This window comes from Panicum hallii, chromosome 5, assembly GCF_002211085.1.
Source record: "Panicum hallii strain FIL2 chromosome 5, PHallii_v3.1, whole genome shotgun sequence".
NCBI classification, from domain to species: Eukaryota; Viridiplantae; Streptophyta; class Magnoliopsida; order Poales; family Poaceae; genus Panicum; species Panicum hallii.
In genome coordinates, this window is record NC_038046.1 from 2884769 (window position 1) to 2896817 (window position 12049).

A 12049-nucleotide genomic window follows, 5' to 3' on the forward strand; every position below is an offset into this window, starting at 1 on the left:
ATTCTGGTAAAAAAACTAAATAAATAACTAAGGGGTAGGGTAACATACCCCACCAACAATGATCACAACCCAGACAGGATTGTAACACCGAGCACGACTAAAAGCAAATTCATCATAGGGAATACTTGATGAACATGACTACACGAGCCAATTTGCAAAACAGCCGAAACGTTGAAGGAAGAGCTATGCATGCTGGTTCTAATAAAATAGGGTGTCATTTTAATTTAGCTGCAGTCGTGGATGTCTTCGCCGGCCGATTTTATTATCTACTCGGCGAACAAGCTGGATAGGAACCCATGCTGCTCTCGTTTGGCTTGTTGGAGCAGCTCTCTCAGATGCGCCAGTGATGCGTGGGGTCGAGCCCATAATAGCACGGGCACGTGAAGGTTGGTGAAAGGGGCGGCGCGCATGCTGCTTCACGGGGATTCTGGCTGCTGTCCTGTCCGGCGTAGCTCGCCGACGACACATGTTGACAGAGCGTAAGATTTCCCGCTGATGATGATCTGATGGGTTTGTTTATTGCTTGCAAAGATAGAATTTGCATGCGTGCACGGTGTTTACTGACCGACCTTTAAAATTCAAGTAAACAAAGACGAAACATAATCCCACTGAAAAAGGTGTGGAAACGTGAGAAAAGATAGTGGCATGTACGTGACGCAATCCGATCCATTCTTGCTGTGTTTTGAGCAGACAATACAAACATGCATGCATGATGGCCGCGTGATCTTTGCTTGCTGAAGAGTCATGGCTCTGGCTCTGAAGCTAGTACGAAGTGTAGGCAAATGGCCCCGGGTCATCACTGATGTGGATTGATGGGCTCCAAGCTTTCGGTTTAGTTAACTCAATCACTCGTTGACATTTAAAAAATATAGAAATAATTCTGATTAGAAGCTCTGATAAACAAGTAGCCTCCATGTAGAAGCGCAGCGTTTTATTGTTACCCTCATCTCTTTGTACAATAGCCTTCAGACAGAACATCTACCGCAGCGCAAAGTTATTGGTCTTCATCACTCTCTAGTCTCTACTACCCTTGTACAAGAACAAGACTTTATTCGCTCACCAAAGTCTGCGAGAAAGCAGACCGCCCAAAAGTCACGGACGACAGGCATGCTCAACGGGTGCCGCTGCACTTATTTCGGGGCGGCCGGCGCGAACCTGAGCAGGGTGCGCGACTCGAGCCAGGGTTTGACGACGACGACGGCGTCGAACACGCGCTCGCCGCCGCCGTTCTCCGCCGCCGCGGCGACGCGGAGGTAATACTTGAGCCCCGACACCACCTGCCGCTGCGCCGCGACCACCCTGCCGAACTCGAGCCTTTCGCCGCCGCCGACGTGCCGCCGGTTGTACTCGGCGACGGAGAACCGGCCGAGCTCCTGCACCTCCCCGTCGCGCTCCACGTCCCGCACCTCCGTCCTCGCCCCCACCTTCCTCCCGCGGTACTCGCCGCTCGGCTGCCGTATGCCGCTCTCGCCGTCGGCGCGCGCGGACGCCGCCGCCGCGGCCACGAGCAGGATAGCGGCGAGGAGCACGCAACAGGCCCCGAGCAGACGACGAGCCATCGCACTGTCCAAGGTCGCGTACTCCGCCGCTCTGCTTATATATCACTAGCTGTTCTGCGCGGTTGTTGAGCTGTGAGCCTGTGACAGCTTGTGGTCGAGTGATTCCTGGGCAGCGTACGGCGGCGCCATTATATATAGCCGGAGCTCGCCTGCCTGGAAGGGAAAGGCGTCGCTGGGTTTGGAAGGGTGGCATGGAGCGCGGCGCGGGTGTGGCCAAACGCGGCGCGCAGTGGGTGCATGAACTGCGCGTCCCGAGGCGGCGACGCGCGGGGAGGGGATAGCCGGATAGGGACGGGGGGAGGACACGTCGGGCGTGGTCGCGTGGGGCGTGGCGCCACGTAGACGGGCTGCGTGAGGTGGTGGGGCCGGTTCCTCGTGGGCCATGACGCCAGGCCACGAGGGGTTGTTGTGTCGCCGCATAGGGCTGCTGAGCCTGAGCTGAGCGGATATGGTAGACACTGTACCGTACACCGTACTGTGGGCTTCTGTCTACCCCCACCCCCCCCCCCCCCAAAAGTTTTTTTTTACATTGCTAGCCACTCCCAAGTAGTCCCAACGCATGACAGGTGTCAAACCAGCCGTCGCCATCGTTGAGTAACCAAACTTCCTTCGCCGCAGCGACTGACGGAGGAGCAGAACATGCTTACTACTGTTCGAATTTGAACAACGACCTAATTTCAGTATTGCTGCAATCTTACCGAACAAACAACACCAAATCCGGCCCGTGGGCACCCAGTTCAGACAGGCCTTCTGAACGAAAGTTGTGCCGGCCTCAGCCGCAAGAAGGCCCAGTAAACTCCCTACAGCATCTAGGCCCACGGTGGGAAGGCTGACCAGCGCCCACGGCCGGCCTGCCGCATCCGCCGCCCCGCAGCGCGCGCGACCGACGGAGTGATCCCATCCGGATATCCGATTGCTTCAACAAGCAGGTGACGGAGGAGTACGGGTGATCGACGTGAAGGGCGTGGGCGTGGCGCAGGGCGTGATCCAGCCGTACCCCTACGCCACCACCAGTCTACCACGGCCAGCGGCGGCGCCCTGCTCGTGCTCACGCGCTAGCTCCTTCACGGCTTCACCGGCCTCGGCAGGGTGTACACGGCCGAGTCCAAGGACGGCGCCGCCACCTGGACACACGCCGCGCCCCTCGCGCCCTCCACAACCCCAACTCGGGCATCGACGGGACCCGGACGCGCGACGGCGGTAGGCTCGTGCTCGCGTACAACGCCCGCTCGAGGGGGCAGCTCAAGCTGGCCGTCTCCGACGACGACGGGGACTCATGGAGGGAGGAGGTCGCCACGCTGCCTACAGGACGCCGCGGGCATGGAGTTCTTCTACCTAGGACCCGGCCGTCGTCATCACCAGAGGCGACGGCGACGGCCTCATCCACGTCATCTACACCTACAACCGAACGCAGATCAAGGTGATCAACTGATCATCAAATTCTCCGATTCATTATTACTGCAGCTGCTCGTTGCTTAGTGCTGCTTATTTGTCTCTAATATAGTCCGAGATTAACGGTTTCTGACGGCAGCATGTGATTATTCAGCCCGGGAGATAGTTCGCATGATGTTAAGGGCAACTGGAGCAGGCTCCGGTCTATATCACTATACGTGTAGGGGATCCGAGTCCAAAGCCAATACCAGTGTGTGAATAAGTGATGTAGGTGTTAGAAAATAAAAGCTCACCTCTTTATCATAAGATAAAAATGTCATTCTTTGCGTCCACATACATACATATATATATATGTGTGTGTGTGTGTGTGTGTGTGTGTGTGTGTGTGTGTGTGTGTGTGTGTGTATGCTGTTGTTCGTTGCGGAGATACATCTGTTACACAGATCAAAAGGAATTGAACTCGAAAGCCACATCCATCAAAAATCACAGAAATGTATCAATCGGGCCTAGCTAGGGGCGTGTACGACTGCACATATTTTCTTTTAAAAAAACTGAATAATTGCACGGCCACGGATTAACTACCAACAAAGAAAAAGTGGATGGATCTGCTAATGATCCTCTCAACCTGCTGCAACGACAAATGTTGATGGAACTGGAGGTGGGGGTGGGGGCATGTATGTATCCCTTTCTTTCTCTATCATTGTACCGGTTCACTCAGTCCAAAATAACTGATGCCTGGCTCTCTCTCTCTCTCTCTTTTTTTTTAATTTTTGAGCAGCAGTCCCTTCAGAAATGTCTAGATGTATAGACCATATGGAAATAAATTAGGGCACGTAGACTCCTCCAGGATGATATACTCCCACACATTCTCAAATCATTATTAGCTTTTGGACACTGATAACAATAATGCGTACAAAATTTTAGCTATTTTGTTGGAGGCCGTATGGATGCAATCTGATTCTGCCGAGGAGAGCCTTTTGTTTCTTGTTCCTAGATTTAGCTCCTTTTATTTAGTTGGCTTTCTCTTTTCCTTTCCCTACTTTTCACCTGTATTTTTTTGCTACTGTTTTGCTCTATTTTTATTAATATATAACCAGTAGGGGCTTGCCCCTCCTGTTCACCTCAAAAAAATGACGTCATTTCCCCCCTCGTTTAGGATTTTTTTTTCATGAGACAGGCTAGGTTGAATGAAGGGATTTTATTTTATTTTTATCTAAAAAAGGAGAAATTATAGGTGCGATCGGGTCTCGATATGCTTGATCCCGAATCAAATAAACTAAACAGAATGCGAGCAACCATTATCCTCTTATAATGCTCGCTTTACACGTTGGACACTTCATGATCAATACTAGTGCTGGATGTAGTCTTCCTTTTGCAAAGTCCAAGCAGGAGGAGGATCATATCGATCTGATCCGAACGGAAACGGAAAAGGACCGAGCAGTCTGCTGCTGGGGGACAGTATCATGATAACCATCTCGATTTTTTTATATAAATTAAATAATAATGTACCCACTCCTCCTATCCGCAACCTTACTTTAATTGAGGTTCTATTATTGAAGGTTAATTTTTCTTTGTACCAAATGGGATACAGCCACGCTGAACCTTGATAGCACGTCAGTGTATGCCCTACAACATTGAAATAGATTTTAAAATATTGCCAACTTTATGTACGTTAAGCTAACTAGTTCATCTGAACATAATCTCATTGTTTACGATATTTTGCATGAACATAAAATTCTTTTTACATAGATTTTTCTTGGAGACACTCTACGTACTACCTCGGAATGGAAGAAAATCATATATGTACCTGGCTATAAACATAAAATTATTATTCACTAGATTTTTAATGCTATAAACTTCTTGTTTGTTGGGCATCATTTTGGTGGGCGGAGTGAGTACCTCGGTTCCGTCGTTACTGCGTGCGGAACGTTTCGTTCCATGCATAGCACAAGTGATCTTCTTGCACGTCCAGAACGAACGGTGACAAACTATGTAGAAACTTGATTATTATTAACAGCATGCCCAGACATCACTACCGGATGCAGCAGATTTGCCGAGTGCCAGAAGCACTCGGTAAATCTACAAAGCCTCTCGGCAAAGAGTTTGCCGAGAGAGGCTCTCGGCAAAGACCTCTCGGCAAATTTTCTGTCGGCAAAGGAGGCTTTGCCGAGAGCCCTTTCTCGGGCGCTCGGCAAACTATTTGCCGAGAGCAAACGGGGCCCTCGGCAAAGAAAAGGATACTACCTGTTGGCTGTGTGGCCGTTACGGCTTTGCCGAGAGCCTGACACGGCACTCGGCAAACAGGCGCACCTTTGCCGAGAGCCTGCTCTCGGCAAAGCATGGGCCTCTTTGCCGAGTGCCTGCTCTCGGCAAAGCATATGGAAAGAAGTTTCATTATCACATGTGAAGGACATATAGATTTGTAAGCATCGTACGTTACAACTTTCACGAAACCATATCAAAATTTTACCACAGCCTCCCCATATGATATCATGACATCTCGACAAGTTTCATAATTTTCTGACCAAATTTGCATTTTATGGAATTTAAAAACAACTGGATCCTAAATTTGTGGTTACGTGTCGTGAACATAATCTTTAAAATTTGTTGTCCGTTCGTGGATATGGCATCAACGTACGTTCAATAATATGAATATAATTTTTTGATTCACTTTTTTCAATTCCTCGATCGACTCGCAGTTCAAATTTGAATTATCTCAAGAAATTCAATCAAATGAAATAAATTGACTAAATATACCAAACAATTAGAGTAATAGGCTAAAATTATATATATAGTTCAACTTAACGTATAATTATAATACAAAAAGTTTGGTGCCAATTAAAAGGAAAAAACAAAACTTGTTTGCCGAGTGTCGTCAAGGACACTCGGCAAAGACCTCTCTTTGCCGAGTGTCTATTGCCGGCTCTCGGCAAACTGGGTCTTTGCCGAGTGCCCTGTGGAGTACACTCGGCAAAGATAACGGCCGAGTGTTTTGCTCTCGGCACATACGCTTTTGCCGAGTGTTTTCCTTTGCCGAGGGCTACACTCGGCAAAATGTGTCTTTGCCGAGTGCCCGATGTTTTGCTCTCGGCAAACGATTTGGCCCTCGGCAAAGATCGCGTCTCCGGTAGTGCATGTCATCACTGCCGGCTACTCGTTTGACGGGTCGTTTGACTTGGATTAGCGCGCGCGCGTGGTGATTATTACGATGCAGACCGATCGGTTCGATCAGATGGGAGGAGGATGTGGCGCCGGAGCAAAAAATAATCGCCGCGATCACGCGTCGTGATTCATCGCGTACGTGGACGGTTTCCCTGCCTGCAGATAAGGTCGTCGTCGATCTCGTGCGGCGTTATCGTGGCAGCCGCGAGCGTGACCCTCACGTCAAACGCTCTCGCTCGCTTCGCTGGGGACCTGCTGGACGGAGAGGTGACCGCCGGCCCAGCCGGACCAGCACACGAGGCTACCTCTTCGCGGCCGCGCGGGGCACCGACGACTGCTCCGATCTCGACCTGATCACCTATTCCCTATTGCTGCTTGCTTGCCTACCGTCTGACCGAACAGGCGGTTCAAAATGAACTGGAAATGCTAGCTAGCTACGTGCGTGTGCAAGTCGCCATGGACCGAGGCGGCAGGCCGATGGGTGCACCATTGCTGCTCGATCGCTTTTCCGTGCCACCAGATAAGGTATTGCCCAACTAGTAGCATATTCCGTGCCATTAGCAGCTGGCGATAATATCCACTGCTGGATCGTACAGTACCGTAGGCAGCCCACCGATCCTGATCCAGCTCTTCCCCGCCACACTACGGATGCTACTTACTAGCTCATTACTTTTTTTCTCGAATACATACGAGAGCTGCGTATATCTTTGCATTAATAGGTATTATCTCCGTCGTAAATTACAATTCATTTTAACATATATATATATATAATTGCTTTGCATATAGATTTATATTATATCTAGATTTACAGTAAAATCTATGTATCTAAAAAGCGAAAATAAATTGTAATTTGGAACAGAAAGGGTAGAAGGAATTTTTTTACAACATTCAGTGCCCGTGCACGCGCAGCTTTGGTTGTTCACTACTAGCTCATTGCTTACAACGGTCATAAATAAATTTAGCTCGGTGACTTCTATAGAGGATCAATCGAACTGATGATCGATCCCCTTCCATAACCAACCTCGCAAGCCGCACCGGACCAAGTTCCCGTCCAGGTGCGTGAAGAACGCACCGCCCGTTTCGTCTAGCTAGCGAGGCCGTTGGGAGGAACGATGCAATGTGCCAATGCAAGCATGCTTGCAGACGCAGCGCCGCAGCCACGCCGACCGTACAACGACCGCAAAGGAGGCCAGGAACATCCGGTGAGCGGACAGGTTCACTGCATCCGGACGCCCTTCCCTTGCCACCCAGGCGGCACACGTGGACGATCCCTTCCAGAACTGGCAGCGCCCTGCGTCCCAGGCCACAGTCACACCATGCATGACACCACAAGTCCACAAGCAAACACGAGCCTTGGCGTGGCCGTCTCGGCCGCGCGCGCACTGGCGCCTGCGCGGAACGAGCCGGCCGGGGTGGAGAGGGAGCCGCTGGCCTTTGCCGCGCGGGGTGGGCTGGGTTGGGATTGGTTCAATGGTTAGTTCGGCCGGCCGAAACCGCGACCGGCAAACCGTGGTGCGACCGGCGAAACCGTGGGTCACTCGGGGTCTCGTGGCCCGGCTGGCACGTACGCGGCGGATGCATGGTATCGGACCGGACCCGGGGTGGTGGTGGGCCGACCGGGTGCCGGCGCCGGGCGAGTCGTTGTACGTCCTCGTCCCCGCTCGCGGCCGCGGATGGCCACCGGCGACCAACCTTGATAATTCCTGGCCCACCGGCGCCGCTCGTCGCTCTCGGAGTTCCCGGCACGTGTCCGGTGCCCGTGGTCACGTACGCCGTCCGTCGTCCTGGTTCAGCAGGACGATGGCAGGTCAGTGGATGGGCTTGGACACCGGCACCCTCTTGATGAGAGTTTGCATTGTATGATGGATCTTGTTCCTGCAAGGACAGATGACACCTGTGCTTCGTACGCGTCTGGAGCTAGCTAGCACAGGTCGCTGTTCTCGGTTCCATCCAGTACGCACGCCGCGCTACAGAAGAAGCTCGCAGATTTTCCCGGCGGTGATTTTCTCACTGGCAGCAGCAACCTGTGTGCTGCGCTAGAAAGCAAGCAAGGCCCCATTCAGAACGCGAGAAATTCTGCAGAATGTCTGTGCCAAAGTCCTACAAAGTTCCTGCTAAATTCTTCGTGAGGTGGTGAAGTCCATGCACAAACCACCAACACTACGACCTTCACTGAAGTTGTTCCCAGATCCGAGAGGTTCAAAAGCTTGGCAATCAAGTCCCTCAACTAAACTCAACCCTTTCTCATAACGTCAACGAAAAAGAAAAATGCGCGTGAATTCCCAAGCCGACTGCTGACTTTGCCAGCGCCGAGACGATACACGATGAGTATACGCAGGTGGGCGCCGGTAAGGGGCAGAGCTAGCGCCTTTGGCGAGGGTGGAAAGGAAAGGGATGGATGCCGGCGAGCCCCCGCGCCCCGAGAGCGAAAGGGCGGGTCCCCATCGCCCGTCACGGCCAGCAGCGATGCCGCGCGGCCGCGGCCGCCCCCACGGCCGCGCCAAGGGCCAGGCGCGGCACCTGCACCTGCCGCGGCGCTGACCTGGCCCAATCGCGCCCTCGCTGCCCCGCACGCCCGCGTGGCCGAGGATAAGGACCCGCGATGCCGCCGGCATATCCCTGCCCCGTTGTCACGGTGACGGCGGCGTGTCCGTGCTCGTGCTCGCCGGGGGGTCCCAAAACCAATGCAATCCATGGGCTTTCCGGGTCGCCTCCCTCCGTCGAGTCTCGGCATACCGCATACGACGCGTTTGATTTTAGTCCGGGTGCCTAGTCGCTCGCTGGGTTTCTGAATGGAAGCTTGCCCCAGTTACCCTCGTTTATTCCCAAATGGACGGGGAATCTGCTGCCGCTTGGTCCTTTGGAGGCCAAAGGGTCGCTTCTAGTTTTTCGCGAACAAAGGGTCACTTCTAGTTACTGTAGAAAAAGATAAGGCTAGAACACATACTTTGTACAAGCTTTGCCTTCCCCTTGGCCGCATGGCATGGCTGCCTCGGAACACATGCCTAGCTAGAACTTCACAAAGCGGTTACCGAAAACCTCGACATGTAACCGCGACCAGAAAGAAAAATAACCGTAGCTTGACAAGATTTACACGTTTCAGCTGGTCCGCCATTGGCTCCACGGAATGGGACTCATCCCAGCGTGGCACACGACCGAATTAGCCAGAAGGCTCTCCATCTTTAGCGCCCGGATTTCCCAAAACGCCCATCAGGAGAGCATATTCCGAGGGTTCGCCGCTCGAAACCCCGTTTCCTCAAACAATAATCGCGTCCCCACCCCACTAACGCCACGGTTAATCCACGGAATAAACCCTCCGCCCCGTGGGGCGCCCGTCGCCGAGCCAACCACCCTATAAAACCCGGGGGGTCGCCGGGGTGTCCGCCTCCACCTCACCGTCGCAGCTCGCACGCACCACCACCTCCCCGGGAGAAAGAAGAGAGACGCGCGCGCACCGGGCGCGAACATGGCCGTGTACATCCGCCTCAACGACGCCGTCCGCGCGCGCCTCCGCGGGGACGCCGCGGGGTGCACCAGCAGCGGCAGCGACCACGATGCGTCCGCCTGCCTCTCCGGGCTCGTGCAGGCGTTCCTCGAGACGGACGCCGGCGTCGCCGAGGAGGGGGCCGGGCCGCCGCCGAAGGGCGCCGGGGCGTACGATTCCGATGACGGGGACGGGCCTGAGCGGGCGGCGGCCGCCGCGGCGTCCGTGAGGGAGCTGCTCGACCCGCCGGCGGAGGAGGACGTGTTCCGGATCAGGCTGGCCGCCGCGGTGGCGGCGGCCGTGGAGGCGGAGGCGGCGCTGCGGGCGCACGGGGCCGCGTTCCGGCGCGCCGTGATGCGGCGGCTGCGCGGCGCGGGGTACGACGCCGGCGTGTGCAAGTCGCGGTGGGAGGCGTCGGGCGGCATCACGGCCGGGACGTACGAGTACGTGGACGTCGTCGCGCCGCCGACCGCGAGGGGCGGGCCACGGAGCAGGTACATTGTGGACGCCGACTTCCGGGCCGGGCTGGAGGTTGCCCGCGCGACGCCCGAGTACGCGGCCGTCGTGGCCGCGGTGCCGGCGTCGGCGGTGGTCGCGCGGGAGGAGTCCGTGGGGCGTGCCGTGCGCGTGGCGTCCGACGCGGCGCGGCGGTCGCTCCGCGCCCACGGCCTGCACGTGCCGCCGTGGCGCAAGACCCGGTACATGCTCGCCAAGTGGCTCGGGCCCTACAAGCGGTCGACCACCACCTCGCCGTCGGCGGCCGGCGGCGCAATGCCGATGCCCGGCGCCGCTGGCCTGGACGTCAAGTGCCGCGCCGTCGGGTTCTTCCCGCATCCGGCCGCGGCACCGGCGGCGAGGATCAAGTAGCTCGCCCGTTCTCCGGCGAGATCATTGAAAAGTGTTCTTTGTAGAAAAGAGAGATTTTTAGTGCGCGAGAGTTCCATTTTGACTTTGAGTTGCTCTCGAACTTTTTGTACATGAATTTTTGTTCGAGATTATCAAGAGCAAATTGTTCTTGCACACCACTTTACTTTTTTTTTTTAAAAAAAGGCGGCACGAGAAATCATTTAGTACTGGATCCTGATCTTCCATCAGAAATTCAGAAAACAATAGAGAGGCTAAAAGAGATCGGAAAAGAAAGAAACGGTGTACGCGGCGGGCAGGTGGTGTTGCATTGGACGAGCATGGATAAACACGATAGCATTGTTTATAGACTCTAGCTGCGGTGTGCTTGTCGGCCGCGAGATTTAGGTTTTTATATGCCTGGCTCTGTGATCTGCGTTTGATATTTTCGCCTTTGAAAATGAGCAGCATCCTGATAAGCACATGACAACCATTCCAACAGCAACCCTCTTGTCGCCTGCGGAGGCCACCCAATCTTGCTCTGCCAGTAACACCGAGCTCCAAAAGGATTCCTGAACTCGTTGCCTGATGGAAGCATCAGGAGACAAGAGACTCGTACATGCTTTGCTGGAAGGATCATACAGTGTCGACACATCACGGGGCATCAGTGTCCGTGATCTCAACTTCTGACGATGCAAAGTACTGTGCGCCATGGTCCATGGGGATCAAGTTCAACGAAAAAAATGCGGAAACTCATTGCGAAATGGATTTGGTAGGAGAAAGGCGACGGAAATTATTGTCAGTGGTCCAGGGTTAGATGGATAAAATGGAATAATGCGGCGACGAGACTTTCACTTGGAGGGATCATCCTGGCGACGCATGCGGGGCCATACGTGCCCACTCCAAGGACCATCACCTCTCTCCCTCTCTCGTCGGTACCGCGAGCTCGTACACTGAGGAGAAGAGTTGTGGCCTCATCACTGGCGGTCCGGCACCGGCAGCTTGGCGAGGCTCCGGCGCCTTCGTGAAGCCGCCTGCTGGATGGGCGCCACGCCACGGCGGGCGGCGGCAGCGTAGCGGCGAGGGAAAGGGACGCGGGGGACACCTGTGCCCGGGCCGCGTGGGGGTGGGGCGGCAGGGGGTGGGGGGGGGGGGGGGGTGGGCTATCAGTTATCACCGTGTCCCGGATCGGATGGTTCCAGCCACCTTCGTCTGCTGCTGATGGTGAAGTCGCCACACAAATTATCTAGTACTATCTCCACCTGCATCCCATGGTGATTTAGTTGATTGCCACTTAGACTGACTGGATGGATGTGGAGGTGTTGAGTCATTGACACAGATGCGTCGAGAGAGGTGTCGACCGTGGCCGTGGGGGGTCCGTCGTTGAAGACTTGCAGCCACGCTTTCGATACATTTTAAGGTTATATCTCAGGTCAATTTTTTTAGAATGTTATTTCTTTTTGCGAAGAAGATTTTAGAAATGTTATTAAGAGCATATAATCTAGTGTTGCGTGCTCATTTTCAATACTTAACGAAAAGAAAAAAGAATCTGAAAAGAAGATCGGCACTCGCTTAAGACAACAAGTAGAACCTTTTTGTTTTTTGAGAA

The 12049-nt window shown here is 54.1% G+C and overlaps 2 protein-coding genes across 2 annotated transcripts; one reads left to right on the forward strand and one right to left on the reverse strand.

Moving 5' to 3' along the window:
• Positions 1-897: 897 nt before the first annotated feature.
• LOC112895151 (cysteine proteinase inhibitor 4-like) lies at positions 898-1963 on the reverse strand. Its single transcript, XM_025963030.1, has one exon. It carries the CDS (start codon positions 1557-1559, stop codon positions 1131-1133), a length of 429 nt encoding a protein of 142 aa, XP_025818815.1. The 5' UTR covers positions 1560-1963; the 3' UTR covers positions 898-1130.
• Positions 1964-9414: 7451 nt separating this feature from the next.
• LOC112894378 lies at positions 9415-10619 on the forward strand. The gene has a single exon (XM_025962069.1). The coding sequence runs from the start codon at positions 9580-9582 to the stop codon at positions 10462-10464; it is 885 nt and encodes a 294-aa protein (XP_025817854.1). The 5' UTR covers positions 9415-9579; the 3' UTR covers positions 10465-10619.
• Positions 10620-12049: the final 1430 nt, after the last annotated feature.

Bases quoted from the DNA above. Each gene is read 5' to 3' on its own strand.
- LOC112895151 (XM_025963030.1), bottom strand. From the start codon at position 1,559: ATGGCTCGTCGTCTGCTCGGGGCCTGTTGCGTGCTCCTCGCCGCTATC.
- LOC112894378 (XM_025962069.1), top strand. From the start codon at position 9,580: ATGGCCGTGTACATCCGCCTCAACGACGCCGTCCGCGCGCGCCTCCGC.